The following is a 27,961-nucleotide window of genomic DNA, read 5'->3' on the forward strand; positions in this document are numbered from 1 at the left end:
CAAATCATTAACAAAAGCTGTTTCTGTAGGTGAGCATTTAATTCTGTGATTAGCTGAATTCTGATTCTTAAAATCAACACAGCAGAACAGAGGGTGTTGTGCTAATGACTCTGTTTACTTACTTATAATCATACATATTCACACATGATTAATGACTAAGTATACAGTGAATCTATAAAACCCAAGGACGTACAGTACCAACTGGTGTTCCTGCTTCATTGTTACCTTGGAGCCTAACGTACTTGGTATCGATTTGATTGGATGGTTTCTCTCGATTCTCCAAAGCAGAATAGGAGTTAACTATAACATTCTAGATTACTGAATTGTTATTTTTATTCTAGGAAGGCTACTCTTTTCATCTCAACAGAACTTGAAGACTGGTATCAAAATGTATTGTGGAGATTATGTGAGTATAATGATCCATTCTCTGAAATCTTTCAAAAGTTTTCATTGCTTTTGACTTGTCGTCACACATATAGGGACCCATCTTCCTCCACTGGTAGAAATTAACCTCAGGTGAAGCTTATTTGTGATTTGAATCTAATCCTGGGGTTGCTTATAGTATATATGAGGTGTCTGAAATGAAGATTAAAAGATAAATATTTTTTATTTCCTGTCTTATGATTTTAGACCTTTCAAGACAAAATAATTTTTCATTTATCTTTTAGTGAGACTTTTTGTGGGTTTTCTATACTTGCACTTAGCTGTTACACAAGATACAAAATTGCTTACTGTCACCTTATTGTATTAAAAATGTGAGTTGTTCAGAAGATACTGATTCATGGCACTATTTTGGTGGGTTTGTATTTTCCCAAGACAGCATGTAACTGCATAAAGTAACGAATAACATTATCATTCATAAATATGTGGTTTTGTTCACAATGTGAAAAATATTTTAAAGGAAATGAATGCTACCTCTAAAAGGGCCATAACACAGGAAAGCTATTAACTATTTTTCCCCATCAATAAATTATAACAATTAATTGATTTTTTTCTGTAGCACTCTTCAAAAAACTAAGTAAACACAGCAAGTTTAAATCTTCATTCTGAAAGCAAGTGTAGTAATTATTTCATGACAGCAAAATATGAAATTGCTTTATCTACCTGGTTTACATATAATTATGTTCATGAAGGATTTTAATATTATCTTAATTATTATTAATATGAATAATTCATTCCTCTCACATATTTTTTGCATGTGTATTCCCAATAAATTTATATATTGATAGAGAATTTTCTAAAGGATTAATATTTTTTCCTTACTTACTATATTTGAAAGTATAATTGCACTACTTGTTCCGATATCATCAGTAAAGTATTTCTTCCTATTTAGATTACATAGATTAGTTTTTTAAAAGTCATAGGTATTGGGTGGATTTTAGTAATCAGTTTGGTTTTCTGCAATTTGGGATCTTGCATTCTTTACTCAACCAGTTAAGAATTGAAAAGGTATTTTTTCTTTTTTTGAGGAATCCCAAAACATTAATATACCTTCAATTCAGAAGCATATTAAATAGGAAAAATATGAAATATGAAATATGAAAAATAATTGGAATTATTGCTATCAAAATCTACCTTTTTTTCAGATTATTGCCTTTCTATTTCATGTTGCAAATATTAGTAATTATGTATGTTATTGTGGGAAACTGTTATATGTGAATATATATATATATATATATATATATATATATATATATATATATATGAATAACTGGGTAGGATGGAGTTCCTCAAGATCAAGAGTGAGATGTTAACAGTAGCAGTTCTGCTAGATTCAGCAACTCAGAGTGACATTTTTATCAGAGATTACACACACAAAATGGCTCCCCCCCTGTACCACTGAGGTAAAACTACCTGAAACTAGATAAAATTAATTCTGTCATGTCTCCAAAAGACATTAACAGGGAAAGATGGGAGGCTCTGGAGAAAAAAACTTCTGTGTTTAAAAGTATCCCTTACATTACCATATTATAGACTAGTCAAATTAAATGTAACACATGCAATAAACTCACAGTAAATGAAAATACTCAAGAAATTTTTATTGAATAAAGTTGCCAACAAAATATACCTTTGCAAAAGTAAAGCTAGCTCGTAGCATGTAATTAGCTAATAAAGCAAGCACTTTATTTTAGTATGGGAAAAAATTCAGACGCAGGAGTTTGACTTCAATTGTTTGTTATCAGCTGAATGACTTACTAAACAAATATTATTAGAGGCTTATTCATACTTTAGATTGTTTTTCCATCACAAGACTGAATTGCCTGAACCTTACACATCATAATCTGATAAAAGCTGCCTCAGCTTTTACTGATACTTTTGCTGAACTGTTTACGGCTTTTGTCAGGAAAAGCTGCAACCCTTCTCTGTGCAAGGACAGTAGAGTGCAAGTATCATTTTTCAGATTTATTACAAATTTTACTGTCCCTTTCCAATCTCTTACATTGTTTCGATTCATTCCACTAACACTACACAAACCTGTTCTGTCTGCACAGCTGTTTTGGAATCAGTTTCTTTACAAGAGTTACATGCACAAGTGCAAATGCACGGAGATATGTATATAGTGCCCACTTGGACCACCTTTGTGTAAACAGACCTGTGTTTGTTTAGATGAGGATATCTTGATGTCAGAAAGAGGATTAAAATCCTTACAGTAGAAAATCACTGAATCACCTCTGGTGGTTTGTTTGCCTTAACTTTAGATGCTTGGATACTTTATGGGGGAAAAAGCAAAATATTGTTCATCTTCTTCCTTCTGAATAATAGATACCTTTTTCATTAGGATGTTGCAGAAGAAAGAAAGCATGAAAACTATTTCTCCATGCTCAGATACGCCATCTAGTCTAAACTAACTCATAAAATGCCACTGCCTTTTGGAAATCACTTTTCTTAGCTGCTCTTTGGAGGCATTTTCTTTCTACTGCAGAAAGCCTTGCCATGCTGAACACTGTGCTTGCAAACAGTGCTGCAGCAAAATGGTGCATGTGATGTGGGATGCTAGAATCTAGATATCAAAATTAAAACAGGCTTTTAAATTGTGGGATTTTTCATGTTCTTTCAATGACCATACCAGGCATTTCTCTTCCTGGTTTCTTCAGAAAAATTGGCTGTATTTCTGTGTATTTGTCCATCCATCCGTCCCTACCAGTAACTTTGTACTCGATAGTGATTTGCTATTCTATTTGGCAGAGGAACCGCTATCTATTTGGAAGTTTTGTGAAAATACTGCTCGACGGAGCTGAAGGAACCAAATTCTTTAGCCAGGATTAAGACAATTTTATTTTTACTGATTTTTTTCTTCAGTGAGCTCTCCTACAAGCAGCAAGTTTTCCAGCTAGTGCACTGATAACGCCTGAATGTTTATAGTTAGTGCCAAGAGACCAAGGAGACTTGGCTCTATTTGTCAGATTTACTGCTTTAGGCACTAAAGGCGCAGAAGAGTTGGATCTACAACCCTGCCATAGGGAGGAGAGAACTAGACAGATGGCAAAACTGACCAACCATTATTCCATTCCATATATCTACGTAGAACTTGGTATAAATTCAGGGATCACAAAAGTCCACTCCCCTCTTCCTTCTTCTTCCCTTCTCTTCCGTCAATGACTGGCATCCAGGGTAGACTCCATCCATCCATCACCATTGATCCCTTGGCTCGTGCATTCCTGACCCTCATAACTCTCCCCTCAGCTCCTGTCTCTGAGTCATTTCAGATCTAAAGAGAGTGCCGTGGGGGTTGCTGGGAGTGGGGGAAGTGACAGGGTTTTGCACATTCCAGCACATACTGGTATATAATTGTACATATTTTCTTATCATTAGTATTTAATTAAAGCTGTCTAGTTTAGTTTTCAATCTGGAAGCCTCTCTCCTTATTTTCTCTCTCCTTCCCTACCTGGGAGGGTAGAGGAGATCAAGAGTATTGTTGTCACCAGTTTAATTGTCGATCTTGAGTCAAACTGTTAAAAAAAACAGTTAAAAACATCAGCAGTTTAAAGTCAATAATAATTTATTCCATTGGCCTAGCATTAGCCATACTTAGGATATAGGACAAACTCTCTTTTATCTATCCAGTGGTTGACTCAGAAAGAGTGGGATGGTTTGTGTGTGTAGATGGAGATTCAAGGAACAAAAAGGGGAAATTAACTGCTGCTGTTATGGCTGGAGTGAAATAGAATACAGAGTCAAAAGAAACTTGAAGAAACCAGTTCTTAATAGCTGTGGTGCTCACAGGACAACTTTCATCACAAAAACAATGTATTTCAAAACAATACATCATGCTGATACCTACAAAATCCACGTTCTTGCACCCAAGCTAAGTGAATGTGACATTGTTTGGCCAGCAAAATGCCTACATAGGCACTTGTGAGGATGGATATTTTTCAGTGCAGACAACTTGAAGGAAAAGTTCAATGCTACTATATGCTTTCCACTTTACCTAATAAATATATCTAAACACATGAAAATCTGGGAAGAGACAGAGGAATGCATGAGTTTTCACAAAATTCATTATGAAGATAGTGGGAACAAGCAGTGTATTAGTAAGGAGGATATTTGAAGGATATCTGAGTAAGAGGTGAGTTAATTTATCTAAGTTTAAACAACATCTTGTGCAAAACAAAAGTTTACTTTGATAAAGTTATGTACATTTACCCCAAGGACCTAGCCTAATTTCTTCTGTACACTTTTTAGATCAGTATTTCCTTAATTTTTTAATGGAATAACTATGTTGGCAATGGAAGAGCTGAATAATGATTCATCCATGCTGACTCTGATCTGGTTCCAGATGCTTGGAAGTTAAGCTCTGCAGTTATGCTAATGTCCCTTTGGAAAGGTGTAAATACATTCAGATCCTGGTGAAATAGTGAACACCTTACTTACTATGGGATCTGCCCTAGATTACTATAAATAAAACCCAATTAGGGAAGGAATCTTTTTCATGTGATTGATTTATGACTGTTGAAGACAAACTGGTTTGCTTTTGCTTCCATAGAGACATGACAGTCATGCTCACTTAAACAAAATCTTAATTTTCTGTGCAAGGAGAAAAGTCTGTCACTCCTAATATTCAAATCTCTTATGCTCCATGCTCATTATAGCTTCACGAGTTTCCCTTTTAGGAAATGAAAATGTATAAATAAATTGCACTTTACTTTCATAGTGGTTTTATACTGACAATATACACAATTCCTACCAGCATGATCACTCAAATAGTCACATTATGTACAGTGAACATGAGTGATCACCAACACCAACTTTGTGCCTGATTCTGCAAAATGTTTAGAATTGTTCAAAGCATGTCTGGAATTGGTGTATGCCTTACAAGAATGATCCCCAGAGCACAACAGAAGTTTCTTTATCACTCAATCCCATGTCACTGAGACCAATGGGTATTTGACAATATTTACTTATTTTTTAAAATGCTTTTGAAGAAATTTTGTTTAATTTTTGGATTTGAAAAAAATTATTGAATTATTAGTTTGAGTGGTGGGTTGGTAGATCACATCTCCCGGTCTTCTTACCAAAACAGGGTCAACACTGAATTCAGATCCAGTTCAGTTTCTAAAACCTCTGAGGATGGAAAATCCACAACCTCTTCAGGCAACTACTTCTGTTGCTTGGTTATCCTCACAGTAAAAACTGTCATCTTCACATCAAGCCAGAGCATTCCCCACTTTGTTTTATGACTCTTGCCTTTCATTCTTCATGCACCTCAGTAAAGAGCGTGGGTGCATGTTCTCGATGCTCTTCCCATTGGTGCTGCACAGCAGCTGTTGGGTCCCCCCAAAGCTATTTCTTCTCCAGGCTGAGTCAAATTCCTTCAGCTTGTCCTCACACAGCAAGCACTTCAGCCTTTTGACCACCTTGGAAACCCTCCACTGCCCATCAGCCAGCTCTCCTTGCTTTTCTCAGCAAGATGTAAAACAGTTCTACTCATTAAGGGCATGAGCCAAAGCTCCTGATATCAAGAAAAACACCTCCATTCACACTAACCATGTGATTTGGATAAAGTACTAATACTAAGAATGTTAAGTGATCCAAAACTGTCCCTACTCTTCTCAGTTTTCAAAAATATTCCTGTTACTTCTGAATCACAGTTTTGTTTTCTTGTGTGCATGGGTTGAAGAGCATTGTATTTACAAAAATGGTATTCAGTGAAAGTACCCCTAACTCTACCTCTGACATCACAAAGACAACCACAATGCAACTTTCACTGCTGTGAATTTAGTTCTGCCATGAAGTGTAATTTCTTCTCACAGCAAACAGGAACGTCACATTCATTTTAAGTGTGAAATTCAGGATCACAAGGTTGATGTATGACTCTAAGATCTTTTTTCCCTGCCTTGCCTTGTCTTGCGTCTTCCTGACTTCAGCAGTTCTGTATTTCAGCACCTACGTCAATTAGTTATTTTGTACTTCAGTGAGACTCTGAATCACTTTTATTTGAAAAAGGGAGACACAGAGCACACTGTTGCTTGAATTACTCAGAACCCTGTTGGACATGTCATTCACTGGAGATTGTTAAAAGGTTTATTTTTTTCTCTATGTAGATAGCTTTTGTTCTTTCACATAAATTTCATTTGGTTCTCAGGACATTCTGGTAGATATTTGGAAGAATTAAGTGTATTTCTAAAAATATAAAAAGTATAAAAATATAAAAATCTCCACAGGGAAATGACCTGGCATCCTGTAGTGATCATCTTAAGGCACATGGAAGAAAAGTCACAAGGTTATTCCCTATCCTTATCAGAGCTTAGGGGAGGAAAAAGACGAATAAGCAAAACAGAAATGGCCATAGACTCAAAACTGACTGTCCTGATATTAGAGTCCAATACTCTCTCACCAGGTTTTTTCAGATAGTCCACCCATAGGAGTGCTAATGTATAATATCAAATTTGCTTCTTTAAATGCAAGTGATTTTACACAGGATTTTCAATCTAGCTGAGTAGTACAAAATGTACTAAAATACAATACAAATGTAATACTGATGAGATGCCCCTTATTCATCTCTATGATATGCTTACTGCTAAAAATGCTGGGCATCACCAGGAAGTAAAATGCAGGTTACAGGTAGCTCAAGCCCATTGTTCTCTTCCAAATTACTTTCTTCGTTGTTCACTGTTTACACTCTATGCTGAGCCAACACATACCCACTCGCCTCATGCAGGTCTGGCTAACTCAGGGAGGCATTCACACCCTTTTAATGAACTCAGGTATAAACACTTACAGACCCAGCTGTTCTTGATAGCTGTTATCTAAAACAAAGGCCACCCATGGTCCCATTTGTGTTGAGATAGAATCAGCTTTTTTTTTGCCACAGCTGTGGTTAATCACATCCTGCATCATTCCCAGAGTTTCATGGGCACACTCTTTGTTCAGATCTTCTGAGCCTTCTTCTATTATAGGGTATATTGGCCAGTCACAGCTGACTTCAGTGGAAATGAAGTGATATAGCAGTATGTGTAACTACACTCAGGTGTTCAATCAACCCTAAAAATGCCCTGCTTCTACACAGGGCAGTAAAAATTCTCTAACCAAAGGAAATGAACAACGTATCCCCATGTAGCTGTCTGCTCCGTGGTCAAAATTCAATTTTGTTGATTTTTCAGTCATAATTTAATTCAGTTACCAAACGCCTCTACTGCTCTACTCCCTCGGCTTGTGCAGTAATGAACATTGCCGCTAGGTATGCACTTCCTAGGCACATTCAGGCATGCAAACCCTGAATACTTTTTTGAAGAAACATGATTTTGCAACCTGGATCCTAGGTTCTGGAAGCAGACCCAGCTTTCCCAGGGCGTTATTTTGACATATTTCCTCATTTTCTTGAGGAATGTCAAGTAAAGGAATGGTTTAAATATAGATGTTTCCAAAATATTGTAAATCTTTGTAAAACAAAATGCCTGCTACAGCCTCCAGGTTTATCTCTTGGTACAGGAGATAAATGTAAGCATTCAAGCTTGCTCAACAACTTAAAATACACCATCTCTTTCACACTTTCATGCTCCCCATAAAACTACACCAAAGGACATTAGAGCAGTTGCTTGCTCAGAAAAGCAATCTCTCGGATTTCTGGCTTACTTTTGAAGCAAGTTTTTTCCTTCTCACCCGCTGTGTAGCATCTTGTCACCACAGAACAGTAGTGCCACCTGCCATCACTGCACTAAGGCCCCATCCTTTGTGACAATGTAGGGATTGTCCACGTGGGATTTACTTCAGAGAGACACAGACAGCACTGCATGTGTTCAAGAATTAATTGCTGTCCCCACTGAACTGTCTTCTTTGGCTTTGCTTTCCACATTAAATATCATACAGCACTCAAATTATTTGATACCGCTTTAAAAAAGAAAAAAGGCTACAACACACAGCAAGCAGTACACTATCGAACTGTTATCACATTGAACTCAGACCCCAAACTACCAAAGTCCAGCTCTAAAGGTTTGGACCAGACCTGCTTGGGCCTATATTTAAAAAATTCAAATAAAAACAGGTGGAATAAGTTTAGTAAGTAATAAATTAAAAAAAAAAAAAAAATTGAATTAAGGGCATAAAATGAACAGTAAATCCTTCTGCAGACTTCTCAAAGACTGAAACTATGAAAGTGGTTACTGGATAAATCTGACAGGTTGTGATGGGATAAATATTCTTAAAGGTTAGACTGTAAAAACACTGCAACAAGGTAGCAAAGTACTTTCTTCAAGGTACACATAATTGCAGCAATAACTCTGTAAGCTATGCCAGCAGTAAGATATCATAATATTTGATTATGTGTTTGATATGGATTTGTTTTGGTTTTTCTCTTAAGATTGATGAGGTTTTTTTATGTCTCAGACATTTTGGGAGCATAAATTACAGACCAAGAAAGCCTTTTTTTTTTTTTTCTAACTCATAGCATTTATCAATACACATTTTTGATTCTGCATTCTAACAGTGTCTTCTAGCACTTCCTTCCATAGTGATTTTGTTTATTAGTAAACTTTAGGGTTATTCGTCCAGCTGTCCAGCCACAGAGCTCAAGCATTTATGTCTCCTGAGTTGTAGAGAATGAGGATTGAACTAAAGTTAGCTTTATTTGATATGCTAGCAGGGTGAGGGGGAAATGGAGCCTCACGTACCCTCTGGCGAAACAGGACTCTTAAGTCCACACTGCTGCAAAAAAGTACATGCCTAGGAAACATCTGATGAACCACATTTAAAGAAGTACATGTCTTGTCAGTAACTAGGGTGTCATGCGGATATAAACGCTCAGTTTCTGAGGCCCTACCCCAGAGATACCTAAGTGACCAATGTGGCCCAGGGTACATAGACAATACCCACACTGACAAAGGAAGATGGCATGGAGTATATCTTAAGGATGAGTTTGGAATTCATTTTAGATACAACATATATCAGCCTACAAAGATCAGCATGATCTCATTGTCTTCTCTATGGCCAGTATTTATCTCCATATCTGCGCAGTATTTTTTTCTCATTTTTCCCCTGATTGTTTTAATGAGTAAAAAGTGACTATGTATTTTATGTTCATTTTTCAAAGTAGGACCTTGTATTTAAATTATAAACAAACTGCAGAAGGATATTTATCTATTGCTGTAAAAGCATGTTGCGCTGTTAGTATTTTTTAAAGTAACACCATTAAAAATCTTAAATTTCTGACAATCCATTCTTTTCCTCACTCAGCCACTGACAATTTGTTGCCCCTACCTTTGCTTGGTGGGTTTAAAGTAATGATCAAATATATCATATCAAGAAATTACGTCTTTCTTCTCAACTAAAATATCCACTTTTTGCTTCATACTTTTTAATTCCTTTGTTTAATTTGTTTAATTTAATTAGTATTAATTATATTTTTCAGGTCTAAATCATGCTAGGGGCAACTTCCTCTAATATGGTCTGTTTTCCTAGGAATTGCTGCAAGTTTAACTTCTGTTCCATAAATTAAAAGCTTTGCATGCTGTTCCCCATGAAGCAAAGAGAAATTAATGTTATGATTGTTGGTTTTCAGCATAATTATATATGCGGCGTTGTAAATCCAAAACACCTCAATTAAAGGCTGCTTTCTCCTTTAGCAGATACAAGGAACTATTTTCCCTGCTCCGAATTTTAACCCTATTATGGATGCCCAGTTGCTAGGAGGAGCCTTACAGGGAATTAGTGAGTATCTTGGCTTTTGACTTTTTTTTACTTTTTTTTTTTTTTTTCAGAAAGCTCTCATAAAATAGCAAGCATTAGGCAAAATAAAACCTCATAAAATTAAAAGTGTCAGCATGTATCTGTTGATTCTTCAAGATACCACAATTAGACACACTGCTTATGTCCAAATGAATCATATATTTGCATTTACAGGAACTAAGAGGTGATTAACGTTAAGCTAAGAACTTTACCAACATATGTAATGAGAATCAATATGGAAAGAGTAAGGAGGGCTTTCCTTGAGAAAATAAGGAAACAAACAAACAAACAATCAGACTTCTGTGTTATGTACTACAGTAAAGCCAAATAAAGGAAAGAGTTTGATTGTAACTTCAGCAATTAACTATTACCAGGGATTGTTAAGTCTTTTAATTAGTCATCAAGAAATAAAAATAAATTGAGTAGAAAGTTTAAACAATTTATTCTCTGTCCCTCAGGAGCACTTTTTCTTTCAGTCTGTGTGAAAAAAACATAAAAATCTGTTCACCTAAGCATTTTTCTCTGATCAGATTTTTGTGTTTTCCTGTTGAACATTGTTGGTATTGCTGAGGGTCAGAATATTGATTTCATTTTTTGTTTTGCTACCTGAAACATTTTCCTCACATTAAAATTGTTGTCTGTATCAAAATTTTTATAATCCTTGGGCCTTTCACAAGGCTATATAGGACCAAATCTTGCATTCTGTTTTCCATTTCTCTAATGGAAATTACTTAACATCAAATGATCCAAGATGGGTATTATTGATCAAGAGGAACCTGACACTTCTTTTTTATTAAGTAAGTTGGCTACAGATGAAAAGTTTTAAGCATTTTGCTAGACTTCAAATAATACCTTTAATGCAACACTGCTAACACAACAGTGCAGAGATTATTCTCTTTGTTTAGTACTAAAAAGAGATTATTCCCTTTGTAAATAAGAGTGCGTTAACACTGGTTTTAATTTACCTAACAAAGTACATGGAACAAAGTTCTGATTTCAAGGACAATCTATAGAAAACAAAGCTCAGCTTCAGAGGAGTTAAAAGTCTCCATAGCCTTTGCAGGCACTGACACCCCTGACCCTGAATCTTGCACACAGCATTCATTCTTGTGAAGAGGTTCCAACAACTATGTTGTCAGATTGGTACCAGTGGTATTATGCAAATGAATAAAGTTATTTAGGTTTTTTAATATTTCCTGAATCCTTCTTAGTTTTTACTGTACAGACTGTATAATTGTACAGATTCCTAGTTATAATTATTTTCTGAAAAGCAAAAAGAAATCCTTATGCATAGGGTTTCAGTAAAACAGCTATTTTGTGAGTTTGATGTAAAACAATCAGACTGATATTAAATCAGTGTCATGCTAAAAAGCTGGTATAGTTGTGGTGAGATAATGCAGGGTAAAAACCAAACCAACCAACCAAACAAAAAAATCAAATGAAAAAACCAAACAACAACACCCAAAACTTAAAACAGAAAAGTATTTAGTATTCAGTAATGTTTGCATTAAAATTGAACCTACCAGTTATAAATCATATAATAAAATCTGTTTAACAAATCTTTAATAGGTACAGAATGTGTATCTGTAACATATATATATATATATATATATATGCCTATATAACAGTGACTGGTAGAAACATGAGAGACTACCCTAATTCTTTCAGATGTTAGCTGATCCCCCTGCTTGCTAGCCTCATTCATCTCTGCTGCAAGTGTCATAAAGTCAATTGATTTACACTTGGAGATACATTTATGCTGAAATGTCATTAAAATGCTAAGCCATCTAAACTTACCAAGAGTCACCTTTTGAGGAAAAAAGATACAAAACTAATAAAATAGTTTTCAGAAGAAGATAACCATAACAGAATGTACCCTCAGCAAGTTTGCTGATGACACCAAGCTGGGAGGAGTGGCTGACACACCAGAAGGCTGTGCTGCCATTCAGAGAGACTTAGACAGGCTGGAGACTTGGGTGGGGAAAAACCTGATGAAGTTTAACAAGGGCAAGTGTACAGTTTTGCATTTGGGGAAGAAAAATGTCATGCACCAGTACAGGTTGGGGGCTGACCTGCTGGAGAGCAGTGTAGATGAAAGGGATCTGGGGGTCCTGGTAGACAGGAGGATGACCATGAGCCAGCAGTGTGCCCTTGTGGCTAAGAAGGCCAATGGCATCCTGGGGCGTATTAGGAAGGGTGTGGTTAGTAGGTCAAGAGAGGTTCTCCTCCCCCTCTATTCTGCATTGGTGAGGCCGCATCTGGAGTATTGTGTCCAGTTCTGGGCCCCTCAGTTCAAGAAGGACAGGGATCTGCTTGAGAGAGTCCAGCGCAGAGCCACAAAGATGATTAAGGGAGTGGAACATCTCCCTTATGAGGAAAGGCTGAGGGAGCTGGGTCTCTTTAGCTTGGAGAAAAGGAGACTGAGGGGTGACCTCATCAATGTTTACAAATACGTAAAGGGTGAGTGTCAAGAAGATGGAGTTAAGCTTTTTTCAGTGATGATCAGTGATAGGACAAGGAGTAATGGATACAAATTGGAGCATAGGAGGTTTAAGGTCAATATCAGAAAAATTTTTTTTACTGTGAGAGTGACAGAGCACTGGAACAGGCTGCCCAGAGAGGTTGTGGAGTCTCCTTCACTGGAGACATTCAAACCCCGCCTGGACGCCTTCCTGTGTGATGTACACTAGGTGACCCTGCTCTGGTGGGGGGGTTGGACTAGATGATCTTTCGAGGTCCCTTCCAACCCCTATGATTCTATGATTCTATGATGATTCTATGATTATCTTCTTTCTCATAACCAGTTAATATTAATTCATTCTATTGTTAATTTCATATTATATTTTATATTGCTCACTGTTGGAGTGCCACAACGGAGATCAGAGGCCTGAAAAACCTCTGCTATGAAAACAGGCTGAGAGAGTTAGGGTTGTTCAGCCTGGAGAAGAGAAGGTTCCTGGGAGACCTTATAGTGGCCTTCCAGTACCTGAAGGGGTACAGGAAAGCTGGGGAGGGACTTCTTACAAGAGCATGTAGCAACAGGACAAGGAAGAACAGTTTCAAACTGAATTAGGGTAGACTTAGGTTAGATATTAGGAAGAAATTCTTTAGTGTGAGCGTGATGAGACACTGGAACAGGTTGCCCAGAGAACCTATGGTTGCCTCATCCCCTGGAAGTGTTCAAGGCCAGATTGGATGAGGCTTTGAGCAACCTGGTCTAGTGGGAGGTGTTCCTGCCCATACAGGGGGGTTGGAACTAGACGATCTTTATGGTCCCTTCCAATAAAAACAATTATATGATTCTGTGATTATAGATATTTAGCAGTATTAACTAGTTATCAAGCAAAAGATCATATGTGAACTTAAATAAAATGCTCCTGGAAATTGGTTAAAATATTGTATTTTTAAAACTTCTTAACTTATTTTATATAGTTGCTCTGAAAATATCTTTCAGTTTTTCAACAAATGGTCTGACTGTAATTTGCCATCCTCATAAAAGATATGCCTAACCCTGAAATGACAATTTAATCAATATCAACAGTGCATAAAAGTATGAATTCCTACACTCAGCCACAAATACTGCTAGTGTGCCTAGTTCTGAATAAATTAAAGCCTCCCTCAATTTTACTGATGCTTTCAAATCCATTGAGCTGGAGAAAGACTGTGATGCATCTGATAATGACAGACTATCTCACTTTTGCTGGTGTTACACCAGCAAGTGAAAAGTACATAAACATGATAAGTATAACTAATGTTGGTAAATACCAGTGGTATATTAATCTGTTGATCTATTTTTTAAAGAATTTAGGTTAATACTCATGAACAAAACATGAACAATCACAAATGTTACGTAAATAAGTATGTTTTCTTAATTTTGAATCTGTGTCATGTTTCCTTACAGGCTGTGAAAAAGATGTGTTGATTGATATCCTAACACAACGTTGCAATTCACAGCGGCTTATGATTGCCGAGGCGTACAGAGACATGTATGGCAGGGTATGACAGAGCCATTTCATACTTTCATTACTTCTGTAGCTCCTGTCTCCAGTGCAGTTGGTCAGCCCTTCTCTGAGGTCAGTCACTGGAACCAAAAACCTGACAGACAGCTGGCCAGTACCAACAGACTGGCACACAACTTCAGTCATGCAACTATCAATACTTCTGATGGTTTCCAATTGTCATTTGTATAGCAGTAAAAGTATGTTTAAAAAAAGGGACATGGAAAGTTTCTTCTTCTAGAGCTCATGCTCCTCTTCTATCGACCAAACCAGAATTTCTGGACAGGCTACTTCTTCTTCTATGTGCTATTGGGGGTTTCAGCATAATTTTTTTCAAGTTTTTGGAATACATAATAAAGTAGTATTGTAGTAGTATTGGCTTGAACCACCAAAGAAAAACACCATACCGAAAATTACAGGTAGTTGTATCTTACTCATGCACTGATTAGTGCTCTCCTCTCAAGCACTGACACTCTCAGACCTCATACCCTGTACTCACATCCCTATACTAAGCACAATACTTATCTGAGTTGTTTAATGTTAAATTCACGAATATTGGAAAGGTATTTCAAAAATGTTAAGGCATAAAAAGTTTGCGCTTTTTTTTCAAGTGTGTTTCTTCCATATTTATGTAACAAGGTTATTTTTATTATATGAGTTCTTAAACATACACAGAGGTAGATGTCCTCTTTCTGTTTCCAGATCTACTATTGCTAACCAAATAACTTTGGGAAAGCTGTAAAGCTTGCATTTTCCTCAGTATACCACTGAGTTTGCCCTTAGTTATATAACAGCAAAAAAACTAGCAGCACCTTTTATAAAATTCCTGTGAAATCTAGTGATGAAAATTGCTGTAAAAGTAGATACTATGGGAAAGCTAAAGAAAAACACTGTGATCATAATGACAAGATGTGCCCTTCCCCTAACAGAAGCTAGACAAACTTTTTAAACAAAATCCATTTTTATTCTTTCCCTGAAGCCTGAAAAACTATCATCTCACTGGAAATTGTGTTGAAGGTCAGTGTATGATTGTCTTTGAACTGATCAGTGTGCAGGAGAACAATGTATTTGCAGAAATCCTACCACACAGCCATCAACCCTAACTGGAGTTAACTGGAAATGGTTCATTCAGAAACTCCACATTAGCTTCTGCTGTGGTAGTCTGTTACACCACCAGTCTATCAACCAGTAGAACAGTGTAACTTCTTCCTGGGGTAGCAGAGCAGTTTTCCAGAGACAGCCTTTGTGCCACCTTTATACCAAAACATCTCACAACTGTTGACCTGTAAGTATGTTGAAACAGACCCTTACTCTACTATAATTGATGGGAAAAGAAGAGCTGGATTTAATCAGCATAGTGGGTTGATTTTGTGCTGTTACTCACTTATAGGAGATCACAGGCTTCATTTGGAATTTTATAAGAAATCAAACACATGGTATTTGTGATATTTTAGATGCAGCCTTGAATGGATGAGGATGTTTTAAATAGACCATAAAAGAACAGTAACTGAATCACAGATCTCCTTACCTTCCAAAGACTGTAATGATGATTGAAATCAGTAGACATGCATGAATAAAAGTGTTTTCCATCATAAGTTATTTATTAGGTTACCGTTACCATTACACATACAAACCACACAGAATCAGTGTTTATCCTCAACATTCCTCCATGAGTTTTAGATTTACTTACAGAAAACTAAAGCATGTCAAGCTACATTTAAAAGCTTCATACCTCTTCAAATGCAAAATAAAAATATAAATAAATAAATGAAAATACACCACCTCTAAATTTATATCTCTCAGCCATATTCAATCAATCTGAAGTGCTATTAAGTGGCCACAGAACTAAAAATCTCAAAGAACTAAAGTAGCCAAGTAAAACCTCAGATGTCATTTTTAAGAATTTCAGTCTTCAAAACTATGAATAATAATAGAATGGACAGGCAAGCAAACTATTTTTGTATTCCAGCAAGGGGTTACAGAAAATTCTGAAACTCTTGCATATACATCCACAATTTTAATTTAAATTAATCTGTTAAGCACTGGGTATACTTTACAGTGCAAGATACATTAAGACATTCTTCACAGCTTTCCAAAAAGGCTCACCTAGTTCTACTTTTTGCCATGTGGAAATGGGGCAGGACAAATTAGCTTTAATCTAGTGCAGAGACAAAACGGGAATGCTGTTTAATTGTCTCACATGTGACAGTAGATAGACTGAACTGGGTAATCTGGTTAGTGCTCCGTGCAATTTATTTGTCTGATCCCTCAAAAATTTGCTATCTTGGGCAGGAACTGCCAAACAGGATGGGATGTGTCTTGTCCTGAGTTGCTGCAGTTTACACTTGAGAAGATACTTCAGCACACATTAGTGATAGCATTTCACTGGCTGCAACCTGTATTAATGGATATATTGCATTAAGCAAGTGTGCCATTCTGCAGTCCCAGATGATGAGAGTTAAAATCCCCAGGACAGAGCAGACAGACAGTGAGGCAATAACAATTTTAGCCTTCTCAGTTTAATTTACGGTAAACTTGTCAGTCCAGTTCTCAACCCTCTTAATTTCAAAGTGGTCTGTTCAATATAGTAGCCACTGTGCCCATTTATTTTACAAATGTAAAGTGTGACAGATTAGAAGGAGAAATATATTTAATAAATAAATAAATAAATGAAAATATCCCTGAACTGGTTGCATGATTCAGACATACAGACAAGGTGTAAGATTCTTTCTTACAATTAGCCTTCAAGGATTTCATATAGGAGAGACGATTAGGATATATTGTAACAGCAATTTAGAGTTGTCTTTTCATATTTGTCAATATTTTACTTCTCTTAGTTCTAATTGCTGGAGTAATTTTAATTAGCATTCATTTGTATTATTAATCCATTTTCCCACAGGCATGTTGTCAGAAGTGAAATGTCTTAATGAATTAGTTTCTAGACCATGTGTGATTTAGTGGTTGTCAACTGCATCTAATGTGCACTCACTGAAGACTGCATGTTTCTTCATTATAAATTTAATTTTTAAATATATGTCCTCCTTAATTTCTACTCTAGATACTAACTTAATTATATTCAGACATGTATCAAAACCAAAGTACAGGACTGAAAAAGATGCTGCTCTGAAAACATAATTTATATAATGGGAACTGTTCCTGGTGCTTCTTTAAATTTAGACTTAGGCCAGAACATATCCAACCACTGCCTAGTGCTGTACACAAAACATAAAAATGAGTACACAAATATCCTCTTAATCAGCAACAGCAATAGTATGACTAACAAGCTTTTCGCATTTGCAGTGTTTTGAAGGATGCTGCCTGGAAAGGGGAGGGTGGGGAGGAAACACTCATCCATTACTGAGCTACTGCGACACATGCAGCGAAAGAAGAGGGCTCCCTTTTATTAATCCAGCATCTCCCAAAAGTAGTGAATTCAGTTTGAATGTAATATAGAGATAAAAAGAAGTGCATAACCCTCCAGTAATCCATAGCAGATATGTTTTTAAACTAGGAGCAATATGGATGATTTTTTAAAAATTACTCACATAGTAACCTCTGAACAAAGCACATCATCACCTGTGTTGCATGGGATTTAATTTCCAAAGGTGCTTAGCTCCCACAGATTCACAAAGGAAATATGCCAAGCGAAGCTGCAGATGCTGTGCCATGGTATTTCAGTTTCCAAGCCTTTAAGTAGATGTCCTTAAACCCCTGAATTTTCTTCTATATTCTACTGAACTGAAAATCAACAATCCTATATGGTCTACATGGTTGTGTGTCTATTGTCATCTCACCCATACTATTAGAAGAAGCAGGCACTATTTAAAAGAATATTTTTGTTACTTAATTTTAGCCAGAATTCATCTTCAACAGTTCATCTTTATTAATTTACAGAGAAAATCACTAATACTTTTTGAAGCTGTCTTCATAAAGTGTGACTCTTGAAAGAATCCTTTCTATGCATTTTATTTTTCTTCTCAAGGATCTGATATCAGACTTAAAAGAGAATCTCTCTCATCACTTCAAAGAAGTAATGGTTGGCCTGATGTATCCACCTGCCTCCTATGATGCCCACGAGCTCTGGCATGCTTTGAAGGTACTTGTGAAATTCAGAACTGCTTGGAGTCATAGACTCTAATTACAGTACTGAACATATGTTAAATTGATTTTTTTTTTACATTTAAATGGTTGATAAATGGCTGGGTTAGTACACTGCAATAGTGTACTACTACTACATAGTACACCAGGTCATCAGAAATACAGTGCTATATGAAGTTTATTCATTGGTATGCTAAAACCAGCATCAAAATATCCTTGTCATGTAACAAGTACAACCCATTTAGCACCCATGGGAAACTTGGTAAATGAAGAAATATTTATCAAGGGAAAAATGTAAGGCCGTGATCTTGCAAGCATTGATGTATGTTACCCCAAAAAACTAATTGGAACAGCTAATGCCATGCACTAAGCCTCCACCTCAGAAAACACCAATGCTTCTTTAGCAGATCATGTCTTTACATAAACACTTCAAAATTACTCTGTGATAAAACAATGATCACTCCACTCAAATTGAACTGGTTGCATATTTTGAAGGAAATCTTTCCTTTTTTTCCCAGGATCTGAGCCTGTGCTCCCTAAACAACTGAAGATGTTAAACAAACAAAAATATTTTTTCAAAGATCATGTAATTAAATGGTGAAAATCATTGTTTGGGGCATTGTGGAGACCAAATCAGTTCATGGAAGACTTCAATAAATTCTTAGAAAACAGGTCCACTGTTGGCAATTGAAAGTAATAATCCTTGATAAATTCCTAAATTGCCAATTCCTGGAGGATGGGAAGGCATATCAGAGCTCAACTGTTTTCCTTTTATTTCCATGAATATGTGCTACTTTCCACTGCCACAAATAAAACACAGATTGAGACAGATTATATGACTCTGAGCAAGGTGATATACCATAAATATTTGGGAATCCCTTAAAAAAACCCAAACACTTTGTCAAGGATGAGCATACTCTGCAAAAGTACCCTGCATTGCTCCAGCAGCGACTGCTATTCTTTAGCTACTTGTGATAAGTGCCACATGGCTTTCTTCTAAAAGCTGTGGTTTCTACTAACAACATTTTTCATATTTACTTTTTCTACACAGGGAGTAGACACAGAAGAAAAATGTCTAATTGACATATTATCCTCAAGATCAAATATGGAGATCTTCCAGATGAAAGAAGCCTACTTAATGCGTAATCAGAAAAAACTTATTTCCTGTGAGAGTGACAGAGCACTGGAACAGGCTGCCCAGAGAGGTTGTGGAGTCTCCTTTGCTGGAGACACTCAAAACCCCCCTGGACACGTTCCTGTGTGATGTGCTCTAGGTGACCCTGCTCTGGCAGGGGGGGTTGGACTAGATGATCTTTCGAGGTCCCTTCCAACCCCTAAGATTCTGTGATTCTGTAATGTTTTTTACAAATGCACAGTAGCAGTTGTACTACATGTGCTCTGGATGTATTAGCACACATGAAGGAAATTAACTACAAAAATGAGTTCTCAATACTAACTGGTTCCCTTCCCCCTCCTCTCCTGTAACTAGACACAAAAGACTGAAGCAAAATATGTAAAGGTGAAAACATGTCACAGTATTTTTGAGATGTATTGCTGCCTGTGCATGTGAAATATTGGCAGACACATCTGGGGATTTTCAGAAACTTTTGCACACTTTATTCAAAAAAATGGTTTCCTATGAAAAAGTGCTTACTCAGGCTGACACTCCACTCACCTGCTTTGATGGGGCATTTCCAAAGATTCTGCCACCACACAGCAGCAGCAGTGGTGGTGGGGCTGTGCCTGTGGGTAGGTGGACACGTGAGCAGGGGCAGTGACCGAGGCCCCCCAGCAGGGCCCTGACAGACCTGCCAGCCCCACACTAGATCTGTGTAGAACCAGCAGAGGTCACAGAGGAATAATCACCATAGAAAATGGACATGTATTAGCACCCTATGTATTTATTCTTTGTTTGCTAATCTTCACTAGTACTCTTCAGAGCATGTTCATCTGCAATTAAGATTATATGTTTTTGTTTTAACCTAGAATATAATAATGATCTTCAACAAGATATTGATTCTGAGACCTCAGGTCACTTCAGAGACACGCTCATAAACCTTGCTCAGGTACTGTAAAAACAAGTAGTATGACTTACATTTCTAATCATAATAACTTTTTAGACTATTTGAGAAGTCCTAAATTTTAAGGGGAAAAGCAGAAGGGAAAGAGAACTTGAATCTTTCATCTACTTTGACTTTGGCTTATTTTCTTAAACCATGGACCTTGATAAAGAGGCCTAAAATCATCAACTTCTTAGCTAACAAGATATAATTGCTATTTTCCTCAAGATAAAGAATAATGGCAGGAAATTCCAACTTTATTCAGTTATACTGTACACTGGATTGTTCATTGAATCCTCCATGTTCAGATACAACCTTATACTAAAACTCAGTGATATTTCACTAAAATACAGCCTTTCTAGTTCTAGTACCATGCAACATAGAGAAGATTATTATATAGCAACATTTTCAATGCATCCTTTAGTATGTTTTTTTCAGACACCATTTTGCTTTGATTAAAAAAACAAAGCAAATCTTGGCAAGTTAAATTTTGGCATTGATGACAAACACATCTGACTACAGATAGAAGTAAATGTGCTTCACGTATGAAAAGCAAACTATACAAATGCTACAGTGTGGTATTTGTAGTTTTCATGTCCACACCGAGGCATATTAGAAGTTACAGGTTCTAGACCTCCCCAGATAAGCTAACAGAGTTAAAAATCCAGGCTAACTAATATTCTAGTACAAGACAAACAGAAGACTTTTATTGTAATCCTCTTTTTTTTCTTTTTTTTTTTTTTTTTTTTTTTTTGGGGGGGGGGGCTATTAATTGAAATATTATCATTTTAAAATTAAATTTAAAAAATAATTATACCTGTCATAGAATTCTTCACAAAACTATGCCAAGAGTAGTCACTGTTAAATGTTACTGGGGAAGGTGGGCATTTGACTATTTAATTTATTTTATTGTTGCATGTCTTTTTTTTTCCTGTGTTTTCTTCTGTATGTAGCTATATGCAATCATTCCAGAAAGATTTCCTTCAAGTATTTTATCTTGTTACTAGGAATCCCAGTCCCTACTGTGTGAAATTCTTATAATCTAATTAAAAGATAAATCCTCATTTTTTAACAGCAAAGCACTACAAATCAGTCATTCTACAAGTTGACAAGAAATACATTATTTTAATCTTCCCTTTCACATACAGTGTAAAATAACTCTAAATTTTAAAATAAATTGTTTCAAACACATATCATTAAGGCAGTGATTACACGCAGCTTGAGATTTTTGAGAGTTCTGCAACCAGTGCTGATTTGTATGCTTACAAGACAATTATGGTTAAAAAATCAATTCCAAGAGTCGTGTGGTTTTCTCTCTTTCTAACTATGTAATTCAGATCATAGTATGTTTACTAGAGCATATCAGCTTGATTTGTGTAACTGAAAAGCTATTAAATATAAGGATAAATTAGAAGTATTCTTCTGTGGTTTACGTATCAAAGTTGACAAACAATTTTCTAGTTTTGGATCTTAATTTTAGACAATTATTATGAGCCAGCAAAATCTCTGTTATTTGATGTGCTTGCTCCTATGGTTTGTGCAGGGAGGGGAAAAAAATATTAAAAATTCTGGTAATATGCATAGTGATCGGAAATGATCAGTGAATAACAAATGTCATTCTTGTTTTCCCCTCATAGTAAGATATTATAGTGAGGACTAGAACATCCATAATACTGGAAATGGCAGTGAGATGGTGCTCGTATTATTAAAGCTTATTAAAATGGGACTAACAATGGGATAGGTTTATCCACTGCCCCTGTTTTTTCCTCTCACAAGACTGTTCATCATTCCAGAGTCCTCTGCTTAGGGGAAAGGAGAACGTAACATGACAACTCAAAGATATTTTCTACAGATGCAAATTCCACCACTGGATACACTGATCCAAACCAAAATCCCATATGTGTTATCTCAATAAATGAAACATACCTTCTCAGATAGACACAATTTTATATTCCTACAGTCTTTTAGGATTTTGAAGAAAGTATCTTTTTTAACCCCCCAGGGAACAAGGATGGAAGGATATGCAGATCCTGCTACAGCTGCTCAGGATGCAATGGTAAATACAGTCAGTCGTGAGCTTTTCAAACATAAAAAAAGAGCTAACACAAATGTTGAAAAGTGATTTAGGCCTTATTTAATTTTTTTTTCCTTTTTTCTGGTATACTAGATTCTATGGGAAGCATGTCAGCAGAAAACAAGCGAACACAAAAACATGCTTCAAATGATTCTCTGCAACAAGAGTTACCAGCAGCTGTGGATGGGTAATCCAGCAGTTCAGCTGTTTGAACATAAAGGGGAAAGGAAAAATCTGACTTGCTAATAAAACCATGGTTTACATACCAAGAAGCTCAGTGTGCAGCAGCGTATTAGCTTGAAACTTAAGTGTGAACTGTTGGAGCTATCAAACTCCCACTGATGTTAATAGGATTTTGGAAGTAATGCAAAATTTAACTTTGCCTGGTGACTACAGACAGCTGTAGCTAGAACAGCCAGACATCAGACTGCCTAATAGGCAGAAAGAATGCAGACCAAAGAAAGGCACAGGCTATGGTTACACCAATTTTACACAACCAGAAGAGGGAGATTTTTCTTAACTGTTTTCTTCATTTTTCTTAAGCAACCCTTTGCTGTGAGTGGAAACACCTTGGGAGAGGCAGTCGTATTATTTTCAATAAAAATCAGTGCGTGAAAACACATTGTTGTGCTGACACTTTCACAGAAGTTTCAGTTTTTGATGGGAGCACTTCAGGGTCCACATCTGCTCTCTTGTAATGACCACAAACCCAGAAACATAGTGGGATGCTTTTATTTAAAATAGATATCAGACTTAATTGCAGATTGTGAGAAAATTATGTGAGGTCATGTAGATCTTCCTCTGTAAAAATGAAACCTGTTGTATCTGTTTGTTGACAAGTCTGAGATGTCTTTTGCTCTGCAGTAGAAAAACAGTTTGTTCAGTGATAAGTTTATCACTGTGCAGCCAGCTGCATTTCTTATGCCAACTTCTAACAGGAGCTTAAAACTACTTTGCTGTCATGGATGAACACATTAATTCTTCTATCATGACTTCTGTAAGGCTGGTGATGATAGCATTAACATAATGTAGCACATGTGCTCATGCTCTACTGTCTGTAACAGAGATATGAGAGTCTGCCCGTAATGTGGGCTTCTGTAGGATTAGTGGTGGGCAGTGAGTTGCAAGTTTTCCTCCTTCCCTAAAGAAGTAACTACACCCTGTATATTTGTGTGTATAAGTCTGGATACCTGCATTATCCAGAGTGTTTATGTCTGGACACTGACATGGTATATGTATCAAGCCACAGCTTCTTGTCACGATCTGTGAATCTCTGGCCAGTTCTAGCAAAGCTGAGCAAGGAAGTTGTCTTAATGGCATGACATTCTTAAAAGTTTTGTAAACAGAGGTTGCTAGATAGAGAATTTATTAAAGCTTCCAGTGAAACACGCTTTGGTATATATTCATTTTATACTGTATACTGGAAAAACCCAGAGAGAGAATATCCTGAAAGCTGGGTTTCAGGCTCCTCATCTAGATAGCCCTACCTGAGGGATATAAACATAATAAAATAGTAAGAATAAATAGGCAAAAAAATAATTCCACAAGACTGGGGGGAAGCAGGGGAAAAAAGGCAAATTGATAATTATTAAGGAACTAGAATAAAGCAAGATTATTTTATTTTTTTTCCCTGCAAGCTTTCCAGGAGTTCCAAAACATCTCTGGACAAGACATAGTAGATGCCATTAACGAATGTTATGATGGATACTTTCAAGAATTACTGGTTGCAATAGGTAATGTAAAACTATTCTTTTACACTAGCAATAATATCTTAATAAATATCTAGTATGATATCTCTAATGCATCAGGAACATTATTTTTCTGATATTTTTATCCACTTTACTCTCCCTTATTGTGTAATTAAATTTTCAGAGATAATTAGTATATTCAAACTGCTTTTCCATGTTTGTGGAAATCTAAAAATGTACATATGCAGCACTAGATTTTTACTAAATAGAACTAGTATCTGCTCTTTGTTTTGTGTGATCAATGATAACATCATTACCAACTGAAAATAACTGGATAAGTTTCCAGGACTTGAATAGTATAAAAACAACTTCCCAGCTTTATCGGCCTTTGTTTTTTCATTCAGAAATAATATTTCTACAGAGATGTCATGTGTGTTCACTGATAGTTAATAAACCTTTTGATTCAACAGCAGTGAGTACCCACTTAATATAAGTACCAGACGTTTAAAATTATAAATACAGTCATGTTTGTGAAAAGTGGTAGCTTAATTTTAAGCTGAGTCATGGACAGAACGACCCAGCCTTATATTTCAAGAAACCCAAAGCCAACAGAAATTATTCTATAATAGTCTTATGTCTACCTCTTGCAACTTTTCTCTCCTAGTTCTCTGTGTTCGTGACAAGCCTTCCTACTTTGCTTACAGGCTTTATAGTGCAATTCATGTAAGTACTCCTTCTTTTTCACGTCATAAAAGTAGCTTCCCTATTTTTTTGTTTGCTTGATGGTTCTTAAACAAGTACTTACAAATCAGTCCGTTCAGTCTTTAAGGTATGATTGCATGTTTTGAAACTGTTGGTACCTACATAAATTTCAAAGCAGTAGTGCTTAAGTAACACTTAGGCTTTAACACTAACAGTAAAAGGTTAAATATTTAGAGTCCTTTAAAAAACACCTGGTAACTTTGTCAGGGTTTTTTTTGTAATTTAAAACCTTTCTTTTCTATGGATTGTATCCCCCTCTGCTGTGCAGAACTCAAAGTGCACCTTTCTTACTATGTAATTTTTGTTTCTAGAGATTTTGTAAGTATCACTAAAAATTAAATCATAAATTAGTGTTACATAAAAACGAGTGGTTATATTTCTTGTGGAACTCAATGTACATATGCAGGTTCTTTGTTTGTGTGGAAGTGATAACACACTAAAACAAATCAGTGCTGAGAAGAAACATGAGCAAATGCAAATACCTACAAATTCTATCTACTGAAGAAGTCACTGAAGACATTTTATTTTGTTTTACATACCTTACTGAAAACATTAAGCCAATATGTTACATAAAAAATGAAGTATACTGATTTAAGCTTAATTTTTTAAGAGTAATTTTTAGACGATGATCACAAAAGCCAGTCATGGGTGAAATGTCAAGTATCATCTTAGAGCAGGAATGGTAAAGATAGGATTCAAGCGAAAATCATCAAACAAAACTATTCAGCAACACTTCAACAGAGCCTCGGTATCCTCTTCCAGGTGCTGCCCCTGCTGCTGTCCCGTTTCAGCTAAATCAGCAGCAGCAAAGAACCACGAAAAATCCCAGGGGCTGAGAGGAACAGGCAGTATTTTTCTGAGTGGTCAAAAGAGGATTCTGGCACATGATATGAGTAAGGTTTGCCAAGAAGTACCAGGAAATACCAGCTATCTGGAAAAATTATGTTCCTCAAAGGTCCTCTATCAAGACCACTTTTCAAGTTAAAACCTAATTTTTAATTTTCAGAAATATCACATATTTTTTTTTTCTAATGTATAGTCAGATGATGGATATGATGCAGGAAACAATTTTTAATTATTAAGAACAGACTTTTCCATTTTGCTTTAATTAATATTTTACCTGTTTTCTCAAAGCATTTTAATGAACACATAATTCTCAAAAGAAATGCAAGACTTTAGAAGTGCCTGGTTTTGCAGCCAGGTTATGTTCAGATTATTCCAAAAGCTGCTTACATGTCCATTTAGAATATAATAAAATAAAAACCATTCAGGATTCTAATGCTGAAAATCATACTCCATAATGGTTTATAAGAAAGACTTTAGTCATCAAACAAATACCAAATTCTCTATATGCAGTTTTTTAATATATCTCATTACATATTTTTTGGAGAACAAGATTTCAGTATCAACGTCCGGGTGATAAAATTATGATTTATCTTTAAACAGTCTAAATCGGTCATCGGTCATCAGAACCCTTTATCTGTATTGATTCGTGTTGTTGCCAGTAGATGTCCTCATTAACCACACAATTACTATACGAAAATTCATTTAGAAACAGTTAAAATCCAACATAGCTGAATAAAAACTATGTAAATTCTAAATCAATGGTTAACAAACCTCACTGAATTCACATTCAGCGGCAATTGTTGTGAAACAGATTATAAGGACTCCACAACGACAGTCCCAACATCTAGCTACAAACTGAGTACCTAGGACTACTGACGAGTTCACCAGGTTTTTCTTTTTGAAAGCTTCAGTGCATGGTTAACACACTGATACGTTGGGAATCTCTGGTATTCAGTAACATGAATTCTATTATTTCAGCATGAGAAAACTCTGTAGGATAAAACCTTTGAATGCTTGGACTCCTTAGAATCTAGGATGTCTCGATGGGTAGCCTGATTCATTAGCTTATCTATCAAACATTCATATGAGCATATACAAATAGGCAAATGCCTATCTTCCAGCTGTCACGTTTCCTCTCATCTTTCCTTTTTAGGACTTTGGGTTTCATAATAAAACCGTTATAAGGATTCTCATTGCCAGGAGTGAGATTGACTTGATGAATATACGACAACGATACAAAGAGAGATATGGGAAATCACTCTTTCATGACATTAAAGTAAGTTTTTACACACTTAGGCATGTATTCAGCACTGGCACCACACAGACTGCCAAGTCCTACCAGAAAAACAGAGGGTTAATCTCCAGTGAAGCACTTTGTCTTAAAAAAAAAAAGAAACACACATCACAAACAAATAAAAATGTATAAAAACAATAGCCAATAGCTTCTCTTCAACAGTTTATCTTCTCAGTGCCTCAGGCTGATTTAAGTAAATGAGCAGTGAATTCTCAGCTCACTCTCATTCCCTGTCTCTCCTCCACAGCAAGAGGAGGATACAAACAGGGCAGACTATGCTGAGGGATAGTTTGCATGAATAATTTCTACAGCACCCGATACCATATTTTTTACACTGTCCTACAATGTTAGGCTGATACCACTTTTGAGCAAAACTGAGATAAATATCTGGTTTTATTCTTGCATGTAAATAGTATCAACCTTCAGGAAAACTATTTCTCTTGTACTCTTGCTCTTAAAAGAAAGCTCTTACACTAATTGTACAAAAATTAGTCTTGTTAAGACACTTTACCTTTTTTATATTGCTATAACCAACTATGAGATACACAGTAACTGCAAGAAATTACTTCGGATTTTTTTGTATTAAACTTCAGGAGTATTAATTAGGTTTGATCCAACCTTTGAAAGGTACATTGCTACTAGGTGCTAAAGCAATAAAAGCCCAAGGTATGTGACATTTTAGAAACTTGACCTAGAATCCTTATGTAAACACTGTAATATTTTACAAAACCTTACAACATTAGTCTAGTCTTTGTCACACACCAATAGAAGAAAAATTCCTAAAGCGTATAGTCACAGAAATGTTGATTTCTATTTCTTGCAGCACTTTGCTTCAGGGCATTATGAAAGTGCTTTACTTGCTATCTGTGCTGGGGATGCTGAAGATTATTAATGAAGAAGATGAACTTTGAAAGCTGTATAAATCTATTTTAAATAGAAATTGAAGCAATACACTAATTGTAGGAGATCCCTATTCTACA

The 27,961-nt window shown here is 36.1% G+C and overlaps 1 protein-coding gene across 1 annotated transcript; it reads left to right on the top strand.

Moving 5' to 3' along the window:
• The first annotated feature begins 388 nt into the window (after nt 1–388).
• Nucleotides 389–27,873, top strand: ANXA10 (annexin A10). Its single transcript, XM_051616491.1, has 12 exons — nt 389–406; nt 10,062–10,143; nt 14,063–14,157; nt 18,142–18,255; nt 19,309–19,399; nt 20,244–20,323; nt 22,320–22,373; nt 22,485–22,578; nt 24,029–24,124; nt 24,744–24,802; nt 26,841–26,963; nt 27,805–27,873. The coding sequence occupies exons 1-12, from the start codon at nt 389–391 to the stop codon at nt 27,871–27,873; spliced, it is 975 nt and encodes a 324-aa protein (XP_051472451.1).
• The last annotated feature ends 88 nt before the right edge of the window (nt 27,874–27,961 follow it).

Source organism: Apus apus, chromosome 4 (assembly GCF_020740795.1).
Source record: "Apus apus isolate bApuApu2 chromosome 4, bApuApu2.pri.cur, whole genome shotgun sequence".
Taxonomy (NCBI): Eukaryota; Metazoa; Chordata; class Aves; order Apodiformes; family Apodidae; genus Apus; species Apus apus.

Bases quoted from the DNA above. Each gene is read 5' to 3' on its own strand.
- ANXA10 (XM_051616491.1), top strand. The intron at 22,374-22,484 runs GTAAATACAGTC...CTGGTATACTAG, and splicing joins CAGCTGCTCAGGATGCAATG to ATTCTATGGGAAGCATGTCA. The intron at 24,803-26,840 runs GTAAGTACTCCT...TTTCCTTTTTAG, and splicing joins GGCTTTATAGTGCAATTCAT to GACTTTGGGTTTCATAATAA.